The sequence below is a fragment of the Zonotrichia leucophrys genome, chromosome 9 (genome assembly GCF_028769735.1).
Source record: "Zonotrichia leucophrys gambelii isolate GWCS_2022_RI chromosome 9, RI_Zleu_2.0, whole genome shotgun sequence".
NCBI lineage: Eukaryota > Metazoa > Chordata > Aves > Passeriformes > Passerellidae > Zonotrichia > Zonotrichia leucophrys.
The window spans coordinates 21,857,157-21,878,567 of NC_088179.1; the positions used below are offsets into that span (position 1 = coordinate 21,857,157).

Here is a 21,411-nt window from a genome sequence, read left to right on the forward strand (position 1 = left end):
GCCATTTGCTGGCAGAGCTGGGCTCTGGGAAGTGCCCAAGCAGGCTGATGGGAGGCTGCAGGTGTGTGGTTTCAAACGCCTTCAAAGCGCTCCGTGCCCAAGTCTTCCCAAAATGTTACACTTCACAACCATCCTCTCCCAGCAAGATTTATGCTGTGTTTTGAATATTTCTAATACTCTGGAGTGCCAGAAAGCTCCATTTGTCAGGCTCAGTCACTGGCCAGGCTGCCCTGGTCAGGGATCATATACAAACCCATTTGGGCACAGGCCATTATTTATTCTACACAAACTACCAAAAGCAGGTGTGATTTCAGCCTGTTTGCCCTGAATGTCAATTAGTTCGGTAGAATAAAATCTCATCTACAGCATAAGCCTGTTGCTTCACAACTAGAAATGAGGGAAAATCAAGACCACGTTTTAATGACATGTTTATATAAAAAAAAAATCAGCATCCTTTCACTACAACACGTCTACAACAGAAAGTACAGTACAAACCCGAGATACATCCCACACATTTCTTGAAGAGGGATTACAAATTCACAGAGACATAATATTGCTATGCAAGTGCTTATTAAAAGCAATAAAAAGAACAAACCCAACAACTCATGCTCTACAAGGCTGAGATTTGGTGTTTACTGCTGGAAATTGCTTTACACAGTGTCAGAACTTAAAGCTGTGACCTTGCCAAAGGATTGCTGGGCACAGTTGCAGCCCATGCAAAGAGCTACTCAGGTCAACCTGAAGGAAAGTCCTTCAAAAACTGGGGGCTGAGGAGGTTTCTAGCCTAAATATAAAAGTATTAACACAAGAATGGGAGGATGGAGGCTTCTTGGTCCACCAGCACTCTCAAAGATTGTTCCTGAGCTGTACTTTGCTCTGATAAGAAGCTGAATTCTAACAGAGTCACCGTTTGATCTGCACACTGAAGCCACGATGGCTCCCAAATGTGTCTTTGCCTCTTCTGGGAAGGACATGAAGGTATTATTTCCATGTTTGTCCCGTTGGCAACTCCTGACACTGTGCTGGTTATTACTTACACAAACAGAAACCTGCAGCCAATCAAAATAATATGGTTGGCAAGGAATCTGGGCAAACTTTAATAGCTATGGTTCTTCAACATAAAAAGGATAAAAGTAGAATAATAATTTTTGGCAGGGGAAGCGGGGAATTTTTTAAATTCTGATTGTTTTCCTATGAGGATAGTGTTAGTGAAGTCTAACTTAAAACATGCTGTTCTGGTTTCATGAATTCACAGGGAGCGAGGTTCTGCTGGGCCCACTGAGTTACACTCAGCTCCTTCCCTCTCCTGCTGGAGTTATCTGGAGCTCACAAGGTAAGAGAGGGGGGCTTGGCACAGGAGCTGCATGGCTGAAATAATTCCAATGTCCTTCTGAAAGGAGTTATCTGCACGTGCAAGTGCGCTGCAGAGGAATACACAGAGCTCTCTCTGCAAGGAAGTGTAATTAACTTCAGCCTCCTGGGGAACACAGAGCCAGCCTCCACCAAGATGGACATCAATCCAACTATAAACCCCATTCTCACTGAGTTCTTCACTTCCATTTTCAACAAGCCCCAGTGCTGTGCTCAGGACTGCATCAGCCTGACACTCCTTCACTGGAATCTGATGAAGCAAATAAGCAGAGTTGTGTTAATTTAGTAGCAACTACACTCACTTGCCACAAAATTAATCCCTGGAAAAGCTGATTTAGTCAGTTTTCCATTAAAAAATTCCATCCTGTCTAATAAAGACTATTTTGTAGGCAAAGAATTAGGTAAATCTGTTAAACTGTAGTAAGGAGCAGAATCAGAACAGTAATATCAGAAGCAAATAAACTTCCTTAATTAGTAGTTAATAATGTGAAGTTGTGGCTCTTCTAGAAAACAAAATCCTGTAAACATTTTCTCTGCCTTATGAAAAAAATAAGAACCAAGATAAGATACTCCAACTATCTTAATCAAAATTTCTCTTTTAACATTTTTGAAATCTTTAATTCTGATTTTTACCTGTATATGACTGTGCTTTGTTTTGGAACAAAAGTCATGCAGAGCCACAAATCAGAATGGTCTGTTTGATGGCACTGAAGTGAACTTCCTTTCCAAAGGTAATAACATAAAGAAGCTAAGAAGCATTTTGAATAAAAAAGTCTATTGTATATGGAGTGGTTTGTATGAATTGGCATTTTTTGATTTAAAAAAAGTTTGCTGAAATACTTCCCAAAGCAGATCTACCTGGGCCCTTAATTCATTGGCAAAGACTCAGTATCAGTCATTTAAAATATGTGTTTCATCATGTACCTAAAACAGTGACATCCTTTAAAAACACGTAATACAAAAATCTTTTATTTCCTTATACTACATATTTACAATTCTATTATCAAGGTACTGTGGAAAATGTAAACAAGAATACATGGGTGTAAATAATATGGCTTGAGAAAGGTTTGCCCTTTGATTAGCTGCTCGAATCACACATCAATCTACAGAAATAAGAGAAAAACAGTACATTTGATACACTCTGCTGTCTGACAGCAGTGTAAAGGGGTTTATGTGCTGAGTAACCACACCAGCCTCTGGGCAGCTGGAAGGAACTGGAATGTCTGGAATGTGGCCAGGGGATGGGCTGTCCTCAGAAGAGAAGACCAAGGCTGTAGCCAACTACCCCATGGGGGCTGTGGGGAGAGGAAGCCAAAGGCTCCTCAGAGATCCACTCTGAAAGGATGAGAACCAGTGGAACAAAGATGAAACTGAAGAAATTCTGATTAGAAACCAGAGGGGGAAAAAAAAAAAAAAAAAGGAAGAAAATGAAATCTCCACTAGGACAGGTTCAAAGAGGTGGTGGGATCTCCATTCTTGGAGATATTCAAAACTGGGTGAGATGAATCTCTGAAATTTGACTTGAATGATGAAATTCTGACCCATTTGACTCTGAAGTTGATCAGGCTTTAAAGGGAAGCTCAGACCTTCAGAGGTTTTCTACAGCTTTACTCACTCAATCATTCTACAAAATATCTTAAGTACAGTGTGACACTTGCACTGCTGCTGTAGTTTGGCTCTGCAGTAAATACAGGGCTAAGACCAAAATATGCCAACTGCTCAACTTGAATTGCTCTTCTCCAGCAGTTGCTAAGATTATATCTCATTGTCTCACAGGAGATTTACCTTACAGGTTCCTGTTCAGTGAAACTGCCCCAAATTCACACAATTGTAGGATCAGACCCAGGCCATCACACCTCCAAAAGAACATTTGAAATATCACTGCCTTGCTGAGAGTCACACACTTCTGGGACCATAATTCTGCCACACTTACATTGAATTAACTTTCTAGTGACATTCATTGAGCTCTACAGAAGAAATTAAAAGAGATCAGCATCAGCCCCAGTGATTTTCTGGCTGAAAGCACAGTTAGTTAATTAATTTTGACACATTCACAAATACCTTTACTTTCAATACCTACAAAGTGATGAATAACAACAATAAGACTTCCATGAAGGTTGGAAAACACCTCCTAAAACTGTATTGCCTCCCATAGATCACAATTTGAAATAAACTCCCAGGGGAGCAAGCGCCACTTGCTTTGGCCTGGACAGTCATTGACTGCAGATTTGTTTAAGACCTTGGTGAACCATGGGGGAAAATTGTTACCTCACCTTCCCATCCAACCTCCTGGATCCTGCTTCACCAACTCATCACTTACCCAACCACAACTTCTTCAAAAATTCCAAGGTTCCATCAATTATTGTAATTTTGTCTCTTGCAAAACAAAACCGTGCTCTTGCAGAGCTGCAGTTTGCTCTGGTGGGAAATGGAGTGTCAGCACAAGAGCTGGAACTGCCCATACTCTGTGCCTACCATGGTCCTGATGCTCCTTCTTAAGTGCACTTCTGATACAGTCAGAATCAAGTGGTTACTACACAGATTTTGTAACTCCTAACCTAAAAAGAGGTATAAAGAGGCACTCTGAAATATTTTAGTCTGGTTAACAGAATATTAAAATACAGAACATACATTTCTTTATAATGAAATAGTTCAATATCAAAGGAAAACCTGTCTAAACAGACAAAATAGCACCAAAATGTGTCTGCTCTATGAGGTGGCCACCAGCAGCTGTTGAATGGGATCAGGACTGTTGTGAGATGACTTGATAGAAAACAAATTGCTCAATAAAAGCACAAACCCCAGAGACAGTATCTTTAAGCATCTCTCCTTGCTTACTATCTGCTTTCTCCACTCAAGATAAAACCTTTTCTGCATTAGCAGATACTGTTTGATGAGAAGTGCTGCACAGTTTGGCTTGACAACCCACTGAGAAATTCATCTGGCAAGATGTGAGAACACAGGGTGCCAGGAGAGTCTGGCAGATGACACCACGCTCTTTGGAAGGCAGATTCAGGCAGAGACCTTCCAATCAGTCAAACCACACCAGAAATGCAGAAGATGCTCTTAAATAAATTAACAGCGTGTTGAGGACTCTTGTCGGATTGTAGCAGATTCTTCTTCAGCCAAAAGTTCAAAATTAGACTGCGTGCTTCTCTAGAACACACCACGTTATTCAAAGAGGAATTAACTTGATAAATCCCTCTAGTTTCTGTGCAATGTGATTTTGCAATGAATCTGTAGAGAAATAATCTGTGGAATACTCTTCAAACTTGGTGCTGGTTGTCAAGTGGGTTTAGAAAGTCCCTGATAGGGAGTGTGGCTCATTCCATGGTGATGTGTTACATGCTGCTTATCCTGATACTCTCTGGAGCTGCTCTGATTAAAAACATGTCCAGGCTTTCAAGAAATGAATTATATTAATACCAGAAAGAATGTCCAGAGTAGATTAATGGAGGGGCAAGAGGCTAGGAATGAACACATGAAACAGATTCAACTCTTTAAAAGGATCCAGCTACTAAATGGCCTCTGTAGTCTTCCATAAGAAGTGTGAATACTTCAGTACAATTCAAGCTGAATTGAATAACTGTTTTCATATCCAAATTCAAATACCGTCTGTGCATATAAAACAGTTCATTTATTAGTCCAAATGTTACTGTTGTAGAGCTCTTGGAAAAATACTCCCTCTTTCTTGAGCTTGTTCTTCATAAAAAGGAAGCTTTGGAGGGCCACCTAGAGAATTAAGTAGAAACATGGTTTCAGGTCCATATAACCTAATACTGAAATATTATATAGATTATACAATTTACACTTAAGTAATTCAATCAATGGCAGCCTTGAAGAGAAGGTAGAGGAGGGAGTTACAGCAGCCTCCTCACAGAGGCAGAGAGCAGGCAAAACTATAAAACACCTCCAAATCAGAAGGTTCCCAAAGTTTTTCCTAAACTAAAGGAGGAATTGTGATTACTCCACAACTGAGAGGAAACTTTCCCTCCGCACTCTATTTCATTAAGAAGAGAAATTATCCAAACAATCCAATTTGTTGACCCTCCCATCCAAACAGACCACCAGCAGGGGCCAGAGGTGTTTTACCCCCGAGGGAAGGCTGTACCCAGGCTGGTTACCTTCAGTGCAGGTTGGGCCCCTCCAGGAGCCGGGGCAGGCGCAGCTCCCGTTGTGGGGATGGCAGCGGGATCTGCCGGCACACTGGCACCGCAAGGAGCAGCCGGGGCCGTACCTGTCTGCCCTGCACCCTGCAAGGACAGGAGGGTTTGGGGCACGGGGAACACTCCTGGCAGCCTCCCCCCGCTGTGGGATCAGGAAGCTGCTCAGACACCCACATCTGTTCACATTCAAACACGACATTCGGGAAAGCGCGGCAGTCGTCGAGTTTCGTCTGCCACACGCTCTGCCCAAGCTGCAGCCCAGCTGTCCCCAAGAGTTCCCAGAATGGAAATCATGGCTGGTGTAAAAACAGGGGTTGACAGCCCAACAGAGAACATCTTGGGATCTGCTCAGGAAAGTTGGTGTCAGCATCCTGGATCCACACTATCTATCTCCTGCCCCTGTCCCTCCTGCGTGGCTGGGCTGTCAGTACGTGCTTTCCCTCACAGAAGGTGACACTGAGAATTAATCCATTTTATAGATACTCATTTCTTGCACAATTCTGCTGCATCCTGGCAAATTAAACCCACACAAAAAAAAACCTCACTTCCAAATGCAAATACATTTCATACCTAGGCTGGTAAATCCTCACTGATATTTTTTAAGCACCAGAGGACAGGCAGGAAAGGAAAGTGAGCAGCAGGGTCGCAAGGCAGGGTGTGAAACACACAGAAAACAATGCCCCTCTCTCCCTCACCTCTCTGAAAACCCTGTAAGCAGGGAATTTGCCTTCTCCCACGAGCACCCTCAGGTAAATAAAGCTCTGCTGAGCCCTGCAGCCCCAGCACGTGGGAGAACTCACCCCGTGCGCTCCGAGCTTGGCCTTTTCAATTAGGAAATGTTATGAGAAAAGGTCTCCCCAAACACCTCTGGACCTGATTTTAATTTATGTAATACCACATTTTCATGTTAATAACAATGTGTATTTAAGACATCTGTTTGAAAGTCTGCAATGTTAATTTACCACAGAAAAAGAACGCCCATAAAAGTCTGTTATATTCTCTCTCTCTTTTTTTTTTTTTTAATTAACATTTTGCCTGTTTAATGGGTGCTTTACCAGAGTTCAAATTAAAATCAGGCCTTTTATCTTTATGGCTGCTGCACAGTCACAGCTGCTCACAGTTATATCACAGATGAACTGAGCCTAATTGAAAATAAAAATGCAAATAAAACCTACCCCATAACAGCTTTTCATGGACGGGGGCTACCCTCATTGATTTAAGAAAAATAAAAATGACTCGCAGAGTTTGTGAGGAAGAAAACCTCAATTCCCATTTTTGGTGCTGAACTTCCCCCTTGCGTTCCACTTCTGCCTAAAGTTTTACTGCAAAGGCCCAGGGACACCCAGGGCTGTGCGGGCACTGAGGGTGGCTCATGTTCCCACTGGAGCAGTGCTGCAGACTGAGAGATTCATTTCCTGACCACAGGACACTGCTCAGAGGGAAACAAATCATTTTCCATTTTAGTTTTGCAAGTTGCACTAATGCTTAAGCTCACAGCAATTTGTATTTATAACAGCTTGCTTAAATCTATTTCTGCCCCATCCTAGAACAAAAGGAGAAATAATTTTCCCCCTCTGCTCCAGGGGCTCAGGAGGATTTTGGCTCCTGGTGAAGCTCCACAGCAGCACATGGATGTTCACTCCTTTCATGTTGTTTGTCACAGCATTGGGATCAAATTCTGACACTCAGTTAAACCACTGCAATTCCTTTTACTCCAGTGATTACCCTAAAACTGCTCCATCACAATCACAGAATCCCAGAACAGCTTGGGTTAGAAGGAACCTTTAAACTCCCCTGGTTCCAACCACAGGCTTGGGACACTTTTCAGCAGACCAGGTTGCTTCAAGCCCTGTCCAACCTGGCCCTGAGCTCTGATCAGAGCCACAGCTGTGACCAGAGACTGGCTCAGGATCTGCCACTGCTGCCTCTCAGCCCTGCACCCAACCCCACCAGGGCACAGCACTGGGGCTGGTTTTACCTGCAGGAAAAATTTCTCACCTATTTTTATATCCTTGTTACAGAACAATTCTGCTCCTGTGGGCCAGCACACAGCCTGTGCTGCAAAGCAGGGAATTACATTTGGGTTAAAAGTCCCTGGGCTGTTGCAGCTCCACACCCTCATCAGTGGGGATTCCAGGAGAAGCAAATCCAGATCTGGACATACTTCTGCATTGGTCTGAAAAGGGTCACAAGTGTCAGTGCGACAAAGCACACAGCAACTGGAGCTCTTGGTGGCCAACTGCACCCTCTGGAGTCTTCCCCACTACATTTGCAAAACTTCTTGGTCTATTCTTCCTGTGTTCTCCAAAACTCCAGGCAAATGACATTTTACAGCTGACCCATGAACAGTTTTCCTATCAGTATATCAATTTAAATATTGATTAAATCAAGAGGTACAAGCCTGCTGATAAAGGTGTTGATAACCACAAAGAGCAATTTTCTACAAACAATGTGTTCTTCAACACCAGCAAATGTCCTTTCACAGTTATTCAGAAGCCAACAGGTCAGAGTGGTTTAACAATACACAGTCCAGCCCTTAAAAATATTGCCCTTACCAATGTCACACTTGTCTCCAGTCTTCCCAGGCGGGCAAAGGCACTTCCCAGTCTCTGGGTCACAAGGAGCATCTCCACAGTCACACTGATGCTGGCACCCCTCACCAAACCAGCCCCTGGCACAGCCTGACAGCAAGAGAACACTTTAGATGCATGTTTGAGTGGCAAAATGTACAACAAACCCAGAGTTTTCCCAGGATGTCTCAGGGGAAAGCTCATAAAAGAAATCAGTGTAAATGCCAAGTTTAATGAAGAAATCAAACATAGTGGAATGGGCACGTTATTTATATGAGCTCTCCTTCTGTTGGGGTTGTCTAATCTAGCTTCTCAAAGGTATCTGTAAATCTGTCCCAGAAATGTAGCTGGCACTTATTTTTATTTTTAATTACAACTCTCTAGAAGACCCCTCCGTAACACTCAACAGGTTTGACATGCACCTATTTAATAATCTTATTTGGAGTTTTAGAAGCAAATTTAGAATCAGTAAAAGGGACTTATTTTTAATAAATGGCATGTGGAACTCATTGCTGCAAGACATCACGGAGACCAGGACTTTCACTGTATTAATTGGAACCAGAGTAGTTAATTTATAAGGGAATGGGAACACCCAGCTGTAGAACAGGAAATCTGTCCCAAATTCAGTGTTTCAGGATATTCATTAAGCTCAAAATATGGAAGAAGTGGCTCTCAACAAATATTTCAGTAATTACATGATGTTTTTTACAATGAGTTCTGCTTTTGGGGTTTTTTTGGTGGTTTTTTTTGGTTTTGTTTTGTTTGGGGTTTTTTTCTTTTTTTTTTTTCCTTTTTCTTTTTTCTTTCCTATCAGAGGTGTACCAGTACCTTTTTCACAGTGGACACCATGATAGCCCAAAGGACAAAGGCACTGTCCTGTCACTGCATCACAGCTTGCTCCATTTTTACAGGCACAGGCCTGAAGACAGCCCAGCCCATAAAATCCAAGGGGGCACCCTGAAAAATTAAAATGAAGAAGGTTCATGGAGAAAATAATACACACCATTAAAATCCTCTGTATTCTCTGTGACATTCCCTGGCAGCCAACAAAAAATTGTATTTATCCTTATATCTTATAATGCCGTGAGCTTTTAAACTTGTACCACCCAGCATCAGAGACATGCAAGATCTGGAAGGAGGTGGATGATTTGGGACATGCTAAAATTTTAACTGAACCAGTGAGGTGTTTCTTAACTCCTCTGAAGCCCCAAACCTGTGACAATTACCAATTATTACCAATTATTACCAATTGCCCCGAGTGCCTCCACTTACTGTGCTCACAGGAATGTCCGTAGAAGCCCTCGGGGCAGCTGCAGCACCCTGTGAACCTGTCACAGGTGCCATTGTGCTGGCACAGGCAGTCCAGGGAGCAGCCAGCCCCATACTTTCCTGGGAGGCACTCTGCTGGCAGGACATGGACAGAAAAACAAACAAAAATCACTGCCCTCACCCAGAAAAGCTCATATGTGACAGACTGCATTGCCAAGAGATGATACCCAGAGAGTAATTTGCAGACCAATGAATATTTGTTATGAAGACACAGGATTTCTGCACAACTATGATGCATTTACATACTTTGGTGAGAAATCTTTTATGTTATATAGATGTTTGAACAGCAATTTCCTCACTTTTAACAGTCTGCCTTTTTCAATTTCTCTCTTCACAGACTCGATGCTGAACCCACACCATGTGCTGTAAAGCCTTGTAGTGAATAGCATAAATTAGGTTTTCTTTTTTCTTTCTTTATCTACAGCAATATTTTCTTTTAGGCACTTAAAAAGTGTGAAAGAAAACATGAAGCTTTTCCTCCTCTGTGTTATCATTGGAGTTCACACTATTCAAATTCCTAATAAAACCAGGAGGATCTTTTTCACACATAGCAACAGTCTGTCCATGTATAATGAGCTATCTGCTTTTACAGAACTAAACACGTCTCAAATTACTGAAAGCCAAGTCATGCAGAAGGGACTGTGCCAATATAATTAACCTCAGCATCATCTCTGAATAAGTTAACTTCCCACTGCTGGGATAATTTGAATCTGGGCAGACGAACTTAAACGAGCGTGGCCGTCCAAATAATCAGATTGAGAACCCTGCAAATGCCAGACAGGATCTTCCAGGAACATCATATCTAAGCTCTATTAAAAGGATGCCTGATTAGCTGTCTTTGATTTCCAGTCACAACACACTCAAACCCACACTGCTGTGGAGATCAAGACTCAATTTTCCAATAATTTCACTCCCACTGTCAAAAGATAAATAGTGAAGCTCTCTCTAGTGATACAACACACAGTTCCTTATGCAGTGTGTGCATGTCTGCCTCCTGTGCTCCACTCTAGAGATGTTTTATCTATGAGATACACCCATAATCCACTTCTCCATGTGGGGCTACCTGCAGCACTCTGCTGAGCCTTGGCAGCCCCAGCTCAGCCTATGGGTGACTACAGAGATCTCCAGGAACAGGCAAAAAAGGTGGCCTTTGCTAGGTCACCCAGATATTGGTTAACTGCAAATGTCTTAGAGCCTGTGCCCAGAGAGCATTCACTGCCCACTGAATCCTCAGAGCACTCACACTGTGAGCAGCTGCATCTTTCCTGTCCTCCCTGCTCCTCCTCTGCACACAGATGCACAGCAGGGCTCTGAGTCTCCTCAGATGCAGAGTGGAACAGCTGCATCTCAGAGTGCTGCTAAAAAGTGTCATTTCTAGATGACACTTTTATATAGGGACACTCCCCTGTAACAACCAGTTCTTGGTATAGATAGATATGGAGTTTGAGGTGAATATTTGAGGTGTCAGGGACAGAAGTGCTGTAAATGAGAATCTGGGAAGGTGTTGAAGAGCTTGAACCATGGCAGTTATGATTTAATGATGACATTTGTCTTGAATGTGTACTTACAACAATTTACTTGCATTTCATACCGGTAAACTTGTTTCCTGAACATTCAAGTCCATAACAGATATCTCTTACCTACAGAGAAAAATAGGAGCACAGAAATGCAGAATGGTTTCAGGGAGATGGACAGGACAGTTGTGGGAAGACAGGGCTGACAGGGGACATTCTGGAGTAGAATATGAGCTTATTCTGTTAGTGTGCTTTGTCTTGCACAAGGGACAGGCGTCATGGAGAATAAGGGTGAGAGAGCAGGACAATCTCAATTGATTTGGACAGATGTTGTCAGAACATCTGGGAAGTCAACACATGGGAAGCTCAACTCCAGTCCAGAGTCAAATGAAAGAGAACACAACCAGTGAGGTGAAAGACACAGGCTTCCTCTGCTCTGAGGATTAAATGGAAGAAGACAAAACCCAACATTCCTATAGACAAAAGAACACAAAAGTTGGACTGGAGAAGAAATAACAGAGTGAAGAAGAAATAAGGAGTGTGCAGGGGAATTAATGAGCAGGGCTCAGGAGGAAACTGTCTTTGAAAAAAGACCTGAAGCTCTAACTAGGGGCAGTTCTGAACCTGTCCTTGTCTGTGTGTGTCTGGGGACACTGCAAATCCCAGCTTGAGTGTACAAATCCACTGCCATGGAAGCAGGAAATCACCTTCCTCACAGGATCTTCCTGTCCAGCCGAGCCCGCAGGTGCAGTTGCCATCCACGTGGTCACAGATGCCACCGTTCTGACAGGTACACGTCCCATGGCAGTTGGGGCCATACTGTCCCTGGGGACACACTACAGAGAATTAACAAAGTTTGAAAAAACCCAAAAATTAGCACCCCAAGGAAAGGATGAAGGTGACTGGGAATAAATACAAACACATGTTCCCCACATGTATCCCAAGTGACTGGGGTTTCGCTACGGTGGTGGGACACTACTACATGATTATTATTAGTTTCACCCAAACACTCTGTCCTGACACAGCCCCTCAGCTTCCTGGAGAGCCCAGTGCCCCAGAGGGTGGCAGGGAGGTGTGGGCAGGATTAGGCTGGGTGATGGAGCGAGGAGGGACAGAGGCTGCGCGCCCCAAACTGCAGCCTTATCAGCAAAGGCCCTGGCTGTGAACAATGTCTGGCACTGGGTTTATTTGCTGGGTACTTTGATGTGTCACCCCTGGGAGGTGACCTGGTGCTGCTCTGTTACCTTGCTGACAGGCAGGTCCTGTGTGGCCGGGGGCACAGGAGCACTCGCCAGTCCGTGGGTCACACTGGCCTTTGCCACAGGCACAGGGCTGGGCACAGTCCTTCCCATACCAGCTCTCAGGGCAGGCTGAGGGAACACAGGATTTGTTAAACACCCACAGGATCCAATGGCAGTTTTCATTTTCAACATAGCTGCAATCTTTGGGGAAGAGCTGGCTTTGTTTTCATTCCCCCTACTGCACTCCAAAGCATCAACCATGAAGCCAGAACCCATCCAAACACATGACTGCTTTACCTTCTGAGACTACTTGTGATCATAAATATAATCCATGATTATAAATAACTTGTGATTATAATCATTATTTAATAAACTTGTGATTATAAATATAATGCACAATTTCACATGGAATATTTACTGTCTTTCCTATCTGAAGAGTGAATTACTGAAATATCAACTGCTCATTTTTCCAGCTTAAAACATCTTTCCTTCCTTAATACTGATGCTGCCCAGCAATGAAGAGCAAAGCTATGGGCAGCCAAACATTCAAACATTGCCTCTCTATGAATAAGCTGAAGAGAACTTCACAGAGACCAGAGCTTTGGAAGCAGCACAGAAATTCAGCCACAGCATTTAGCTGTGAAACACAGAAGTAACAGTAGGGTTGCCATGGAGTCTTTACCAGTTTTGCCATGACAAAACTTGATTTTTTTCCCATTTATTGAAACGAATGGCACCATAGCGTGAAGCAAAATATTGAGATAATTTCTCAACCTCGAAATTTTGGACAGGAAGAAGGAACTTGAGCAATTCATGCTGAGCTGGCTCTAGAAATAAACTTGGGCTAGCAGGTTGTAATCCTGGGGTAAGTGTCCTTGCTTCTATGCATGCAGGAGTGAGGGAAAATATTTTGCAAGAGATTTTTTTACAAAGCTGGAATCCTGATTTACAATTCAAGGAAGAGGTAGCTGGGATCTGTCTGTTTTTCTTCAGACAAGCTCTTATGCAAATGATTCTCTTTGCTGTGTTTTGACAGGAGCAGAACACGAATGTTGGCTTACTTTTGCTGCAGTTGGCTCCAATGAAACCGGGAGCGCAGTCACAAGCTCCTGACGCGGGGTCACAGCGGCCTCCGTTCATGCATTTACAGGGATTTTGGCAGTTTGAACCATAAGTACCTTCTGGACACCCTGTTTTAAAAGAAAAAATAGCCAGTAATTAGGTTAGGTTGCTACTGGGCCTGTTGCATTTCACGTCTTAAGCGCTTTGTTGTTTTCAATCAAAGTTTGATTTTAATTTTCTAATGTTATTCGCTTCCAGAGGGCCAGTAGTAGGCATTGAGGAGGAGGTGGCTCCCTGGGACAAAGTGCCCTTGGGACAGCTCTGATTGCACTGTCAAATGCTGGAGAGCTGGACTGAGTGCTGCTGCTCCTGGCTCTGTGCTCTCCCGTTCCCCTGATGTGACAGTAGCAGGAAAAGCAAACCCCATTCTACAGAGGTTTTCCTCTTGGGATTTCTGTTCCAAATGAATGTATTCCCTGTTTCCTTCCTACACAGGAGAGATGGGTAATTCTCCCTCTTCCTCTGGGCAGCAGCCACCTGGTTTGTCCAAGTCAGTGAGAAGCTGTGAGCCATTTCTGCCTCTTTTAGCAGCTGTTTCATGGATATGGGGCAGGTCACATCTTAAAATGTGTAAGTTGGAGAAAGTTTGGTCCCTCTATAACCTACTCCTTCCCTGCAAACTGGAGCTGGCACTGTTAGTGGCTGCCCTGAGAAGTTGTGGATTCCCCATCCCTGGAAATGTCCAAGGGCAGGTTGGACAGGGCTTGGAGCGACCTGAGATAATGGAAGGTGGATGGACTGGAACTGGATGGGCTTTAAGCTCCCTTCCAACCCTGTGGATGGAAGACCATGAAAACGTGCACATGACAGCAACTCAGAATTTCAGAAGACACCTCCTCAGAAGATAGATACAGGAGGAACATTATTTAAATGCAAAGCCAGAAAATTCTCTGAGGAAAAAAGAAGCAGCTGTGTTTTGTGAAGAACCACAAGAATCACCACACCTGGATGGATTGCTGAGCCAGTGTTACATGGCCACAAACTGTCTGTGGAGAGGTTTTCCAGGGGTAGTGAGGATTTCTGGTTTCTTTTTGGACAGCTAATGTTCAAGGAAAATCAAACAAAAGATCAGGAAGATGTAAATGCATTTGCCACACTTTACACCTTCTGCATGATCTTTAGTGATGTTGGCTGGAACTGAGGGGAAGAGCTGGGCAGAGCTGCTGGGCAGGGGCACCAGTGAATCTCCAGTGTGCCACCTCTGAACTCCAGAAATGCAGGTTATTCCCCTAATTTTCCAGTGTAGTGGAAGAAGGAGTAGCTGGTGCTCAAGCAGCATGATCATCATCCAACAGTTCCACTTGTGCTACTACCTCCAAATGCCATTTCTTTGCTCACCCCTTCCTTTTCTTCCCTGGCAGAAGGAAAGTCTGTGGCTACTTTAGAAACCTGGTTGAAAATATATTTGCTCACGTCTCCAAGCAACAGATCCCTTGCAATCTGTGCACAAATAACTTCATGTATTCTGTCTTTCCTAAAGGCACGAAAGCAGGGCCTGAGTGGCTGGAGAAATCTCTGGCTTTTCTGAACTATTCAAGAGTGAGGGAGAGCTTATGGGAAGCTTTGAAGGGGTGCCTTTTAAAATAAAACTGAACCTTGGCTTCTGCTCAAACCAGGATAGCAGATCATCAGGACTAAGCAGATACACGCTTTTATAACGTGCAGATACTCTCCCCAGCCCTTCCCAAACACAGATTCCTCTCAATGAATGCTCTGTTGTCAGTGGTTCCATCTGCCAGGACTCAAAATCTGTTTCATGTGCAAGCCCTGGCATCAAGGACTGAGCCCTGCAACACCCCCTTCATTCCCACCAAGACTTGAAGTGAAGGACTCATCCAGATTCAATTATTTAATTACTCTATGTGAGTTTCTCTTTTCCTCCTTCTTTTCCTTTTGGTCATCACTTGGATTTTCTCCTTTTTTTAAGAAATTCTGTCTCCCAGACTCCAAAAGATGCTGCTTCTCCCTGGCAAAGCTTTCAGAGCGATTCCTTAGCTCAAGGCTAGCAGGAGCTGCTCCATGACCGGGATGCAGCAATTCCCTCCTTCCCAAATTCTTTGTCCTTGCTGTATTTTGGCACAAGAAGGAGCAGCACACGCAGGGCATGTTCAGCTGCTGCACCTCATCTGTTAGTACTTTGCAGAAGAATTTTGAGGCAGATAACGAGGGCAATTTGCACCATGTCCCACCATTTCAGTAGGCTCTGCCTTTGCAAACAGGGCTATTCTTGCACCACCAGTTATCTCATAAAGACATTTTCTAATTTAACAGTTTCCTGCGCTTCTGAGTTATGTTTTTTCTGTGAACAAAAGAGTGGCAGCCAGATTTCCACCTCATTTCCTGATTTTCCTTCTGCTTTGAGTGGGTTTGTCATGACCAAGCGCTCCTAAATCTTTCCATAGCAATTGCACACACTGAGGTTTTCTGACCAATGCTATTAAATCACATTGTCAAATAATCCCTTCTGACACATCCTGTCACTTTCAGCCTGAGGGTGAAGCTGGTGAGATCTTTCTGGCTCTGGGTACTCCCAGCCCAGTCAATGTCACAGAAACATACCATGCTTTTTTTTTTTTTAATAATTTCACCACCACTTATTGCTTTTTACTCCTTTTAACAAGTAGACCTGCCCATCCACCAAGTTATGGACAAGTGATGGGAACCTTATTGCTAGCTTGTCTGCTTCCTCTGCACCATGCCAAGAGACTTTTTCAGCTCCTCACTCCAAAATTTGTGAACATGAAAGCCCCGTTGCTCTTGGCTCCTGGAAATTTGACTTCCCAGCCAACTACACCTTTTATAGATACTTTCTTGAACCTTTTTTTCATAAATACAGCAACAGCTGCCAGGAACTGTTTCCAGCAGCATCCAACCACATGTTGACTGGACCAGAGCCCGTTTGGGAGCGGCTCCCTGGGCTGGTTTAATATTCCATCGAGAGCTTCTTCACCCTGGAGCAGCCCCAGCTTTCCCTGCAGGCAGGACAGCAGGAGCTTGCAGCATTCCCACCAAAGTCACGCCAGCCATCCTTGGTTTTCAGTCAGGCACTTCAGAATCAGGCCCACAATCTCTCCCTCCACTGACCTGAACTTAAAATAATCCACAATTAACTGTTCTCCTTCTATTTTTTGTGTCTATGAGTGGCACAGGGGACAACGGGAACAACACCAACATAGATGAGTATTTTTCTGTGAGCTTCCATAATTTCATTATTTCACCAATAAATATCTAACAAACCCATGCTTAAGAATTTACTGTACATTTTTGGAATCTCAGAGTACAAAACACCACGAAATCTCAAATCTCATGTGCTTTAGTTTTAATCCCAGCTACACAGAAATCCACGGCAAAAATCCCCCCTGAATGCATCAAAACTCATTTTATTATGCAATGAGTATTTTTATATCTTTTCTATCAGAACTTCAGTGTAATTGTTTAAACATTAAATTTTAAAATTCTGAAATAAAATCTTTAGTATCTAAGTAAGTTTGAGGACGTTTACTGTAATGAGAGATTTAGTGCTATGTGCACAGGTAATGACTACTGAGATATTGCTACATAAAGGTAATAGGCTGACCACGATTAAGTCTTTTAAAATGATCCTGTTAAATAGTTGATCTCCACTACTGCTTTACTACAACATTTATTATAATCTAATGTATAATGGATCCAGATGGCTCCAGCCCCAGTGTTGAAGGCCAGGTTTCGATCTCACTTACAGCAAAAACTGATGCACAGAGGAGGACAGGATCAATCCTTTGTATTTTATTTATAATTTATATTTTAAAAGAATAACTTGTGATGACGTGATGGCAATACAAAGGCCCATCTCTAAATTAAGCCTTTCCCCTATTTCTGCTCATGGAATAAAACAGTGGTTTAACCCTTACTAGAGCTGTGCATGTGACAGCTGGCTTTTGTCACCCCAAAAGGCAATTAAGCCAAACAGAGCTGTGCTGGATTCCCAAGAAAGGGAAATCAGCACTCACTAAAGAGAGAAAAATTGAACAAGAAAGACAACAGCTTTTTCTTTTTTCCCTTTTTTTCTCCTCTAAATGAGACTACTACAAGCCATGGAGTAAAACCAAAATTAAAGTTGTAAATAAAAAGGTAATTAACTGTCTCCTTTATTGGCTGCTTTGGTATATGTTTCTTATCAGTTGCCACATTCCACCAAAAACAACTTTACAGATGTCCTAAAATACCAGCATGAGCCATGTGGATCTGGGAATATTTTTTATGATGGAGCATTGGGCCAATTGGCATTTTGTCCTCTACACTAGTCACCATTTTTCAATCCAGAGTAACAGTTGGTTTAATTTGATTGTTCCTCAGAAGGCTCTGTAACTGAAAGGACTTTATGAATCACTTGGATTTATTGCCAATTTCAGCTTGTTGTTTTCTCATAACCATTTGTCCTTACTTGAGCACGCAGAGATTTCGGGAAGTATTTCGGACTTGGTATTTGGAAATGAGAGAGCTGCACAAAATCCAGGTGTAGCCGAGAGATGCAACGCAGAGAGTGATCTTTACATTCTTTAGCGTGGCATGAGATCGGGAAGAATTTAGCTGGTAAATCTGGTAGGCTTAAAAATTAATCTGAAGGATTGAATTAATTACATTTTCGAAGTAACATTATTAATTAATTTTTTTAGAATTAAAAAATGTTATAAAAATTTTTAAAATTAATTCCTTGCAATAATACAACTACTTTTTCAGTGTAAATTAGCCCACCCTATGCTTACTCCCTATACTATAATTTATTTGTAATGCTGTAACTTTTGTACTATAGTTAGCCTCTACTTCTCTCAGTCACCACTGTACTGACACGGATGAACCCAAAGCTTCAGCAGATGCTCCTGAAAGACTCAGTTCTCTTTCAGAAAGGCAGAAACCCCCAAAAATACTCACGGAGGTGGCACTGTGCCCCATGGTAGCCCGGGCTGCAGGAGCAGTGGCCGGTGACAGGGTGGCATTCCTGATTCTCAGCAGAGCACTGGCACACTCCCTGACAGTCCTGCCCATACGTGCCCGCTGGACAAGCTTTGGGAAGAAGAAATGCAAACCAATAAATTAAATTTGTCTTGGTAAATATAGTGCTCAAACAAAGAGCGGGCTGAAATTTATTAAATAAAATCCCTGCCTACGGAATGACGGTCTCCTGCGGGACTTTGGATTTATTACATTTACTTGGGGGTTACTTGAATGCTTGATTTTGTTTTGTTCAGTCAATTTGTGCCCAACTGTCAAGGGCCAGATACAATTTTCTTGTCACTAGAAAAAAAATCATAGGGAAATGTCAGGTGAAATTGACTAAAATAACAGTGTAACTCCCAAGGGACCAGGCGTGTGGATAAAGACATTCTGCCTTTTGCAGGGAGTTTAAACTTGCAAAGCTGCTGAAACATCAACATCAACAGGTTTCACTCTGCTTGCTGACAGCCACATTGCCTACAGGTTTTGGACCTTCCACATTTAATTCTTACATCTCATTTCCATTAAGCTGCCCTGGTTGTGGGTCAGCATTTAGAGTCCTCTGGTGGAGGATAATGGACACTGATGTCAGTCCTTTCAATTCTTATTTATTGCTGGTTCTCCTTTGGCTAACACAAGGCTCAGGCAAAGTTTTGTAGGGAGGAACAAAATCAGGGTGTGGCAGCTGGGGTCAAAACAGGAGCCTGATTTTAAATACAGCTCTGGGGGACCAAACTCCATGCTAAGAAAGCAGAAAACGTCCTTTCCATGAGCTCTGAGAGGTGGAATAGATAGCCTAGCATAGGGACAAGGCCAACAGAAGCTGAACTGCTGCTTCACTGGCTGTGGGCAGGGCAGGGCTCCACTGGCACATCCTCAGCCTGTTTGGGGCCAGTTCAGCCCCTGGCCAGCAGCCCAAACAGAACTCAGAGCTGGCCAAACCACCCAGGTGAGGGACAAGCACCCTTGGCCATCTCCCCTCCCATCAGGTTGGTGTCTCCTCCCTCCTCAGGCACCACACCACCACATTCTGATTCCATAAACAGATTATGAAGGGACTGGCAAGGGAAGCATTTGAGCGGTGCCAAGGAACTCACCCTTGTGGCAGCCGTGGCCGGTGGCTCCCGGGGGACATCCGCAGGCGCCCGTCCGGTGGTGGCAGGGCCGTCCCGCGGGGCAGCGGCAGCGCCGCGCGCACCCCGCGCCGTAGCGGCCCGGCAGGCAGGCTGCGGGGACACCAACCCATCAGGGACAGCACGGGGACAAAGCCACCCGCTGCAGCCCTGCCCACTCACAATGTCACACTCGCTGCCCCGACAGGCGCTGACCGCCAAGAGAACGCTTTGCGTTAGACCTGAGGGCGCGGGGAAGGCTTCCACAATGGAATGATGGAACTGGGATTGTGGGTGTGGAGTTTGAACAGAAGTGTGTGATATCACAGGGTGGAAAACTTAAATTATTAAGAGATAAAGTTTTAGAATACAGTAACATATAGTATCAAATATATTTAGAATATAGTATATATGGAAGGTATATTTTTATGTATCTATATGTAGGAAAGGCATTTTGTGCTGTTCTTGTGAGCCAGCGAAGGCTTCCTGAAGATAAGAAAAACCCCATGTCAAGGAAGACACCAAGGCTGTCCCCATGACAACATGATGGAAGAGAGAAAGTTAAAAGAAATGGACACTAGCTGGCTCACAGAATGACGTGGCTCCTTGTTCACCTACTGAGAACTTTGTTTCTTATGACCAATGGGCAGTGAATGCATCTGTTAAGTAAATCTAAACATCTTGAAAAACTATAAAAGCAACATGTTGCTATAATAAATCTCTCTTATACACCTTTCTGATGGAGCCTTGGTGCTTTGCACCGTGCCGCGCTCTACAGCGACATCTATATATTTAGAATATAGATGTAGTATTTACATTCTCTGAACATGATCTTTTTTGCTCAAGGTTTTTCTCTTGGGAAGCTGAAAGGCAGAGAGCAGCCTCAGAGAAAAGGAAAACAATTCTTATCTCATTTGCTTCTCCTGTGTTTGGCTTATGTAGAATGCGTTTGGAGATTGTTTCACTCAAGGTGATTGCTTGATTGGACTCCAACATAAGTTATTTTAACTCAGTGGCCAATTAGGGCCAAGCTGTGTCGGGACTCTGGAAGGAGTCCCAAGTTTTCATTATTATTATCTTTTTAGCATTCAGTAAGTATCTGTTCTGTATTCTCTAGTATAGTATAGTATAGTATAACATTCTTTAACATAATATAGTATAAGAAAGTAATAAATTAGCCTTCTAATAAGATAGAGTCAGATATATCATTCTCTCCCCTTGTCAGTGGGCCTAAATTTACAATATATAGTAATATATATAAAGCAAGATAGAAGTTTTAGGGTAGAAGCTAGTCCTCTTTCTTCACCTTCTTCTTCATGGGTTTGGGTGGTATTATGTAATTAGACAAAACAGTGCACATAACAAACCACAAGTAGTTAGTTATTAAGTTAAAAATAAAAAATAAGTTAAGTATCATTTCTTAATTAGACAGTTTATCCTTAAAAAAACCTTATAAAAATACAACTCCATTTTTAATTTATTAAAATAAAATACTATAAAACTCATGCACCCACCCCTGCGAGCACCCCCAGCCCAACCCCATGGAACGAGGGTGTGAAAATGCCCAGCCACAGCCATGAGCTTGGGTTTGGGGGGACGTGCACCCCAAGCTGAGCTGTCCCCTCCCCACTCACGTTTGTCACAGTGCCTCCCTCGCCACCCCCTCTCGCAGTGGCAGGCTCCGGTCTGGGGGTGGCAGGAGCGGCCGTGGGCGCAGTCACAGCGCTCCTCGCAGCGCTCGCCGAAAAATCCCGGGGGGCAGCCTGGGGGCAAGCAGAGACAGCAACGTTCCACCTGCTGGGGCACTGATCTGCAAGGCTCAGGCCACAGAGTGCAGCAGCCAGGCTGCTTCTAGTTACTCTTATCAGCACCCTCAGGAGTTTATCAAGGTTACCTGTGGCATTCATGTTTTCTGGAAAAATCCCTTCACCCAGGATTTTTCTCCTGGGAAGTTGGGAAGCCTCAGAGAAAAAGGAAAACAGTAATTATCTGATTTGCTTCTCCTGTGTTTT

The 21,411-nt window shown here is 43.4% G+C and overlaps 1 protein-coding gene across 1 annotated transcript in view; it reads right to left on the reverse strand.

Annotated features, from left to right (window-relative positions):
* Positions 1-327: 327 nt before the first annotated feature.
* Positions 328-21,411, reverse strand: part of LOC135451497 (multiple epidermal growth factor-like domains protein 6) — a 192,084-nt gene continuing 171,000 nt past the window's right edge. The window contains exons 27-37 of the mRNA XM_064720764.1: positions 21,034-21,162; positions 19,385-19,513; positions 18,225-18,356; positions 13,253-13,381; positions 12,195-12,320; positions 11,658-11,786; positions 9,380-9,508; positions 8,936-9,064; positions 8,093-8,218; positions 5,496-5,624; positions 328-5,103 (exon numbers count right to left, since the gene is read on the reverse strand). Of these exons, the coding sequence (XP_064576834.1) occupies positions 5,024-5,103; positions 5,496-5,624; positions 8,093-8,218; positions 8,936-9,064; positions 9,380-9,508; positions 11,658-11,786; positions 12,195-12,320; positions 13,253-13,381; positions 18,225-18,356; positions 19,385-19,513; positions 21,034-21,162 (1,367 nt within the window). The 3' untranslated portion in view covers positions 328-5,023. The remainder of the gene's footprint in view (positions 5,104-5,495; positions 5,625-8,092; positions 8,219-8,935; positions 9,065-9,379; positions 9,509-11,657; positions 11,787-12,194; positions 12,321-13,252; positions 13,382-18,224; positions 18,357-19,384; positions 19,514-21,033; positions 21,163-21,411) is intronic.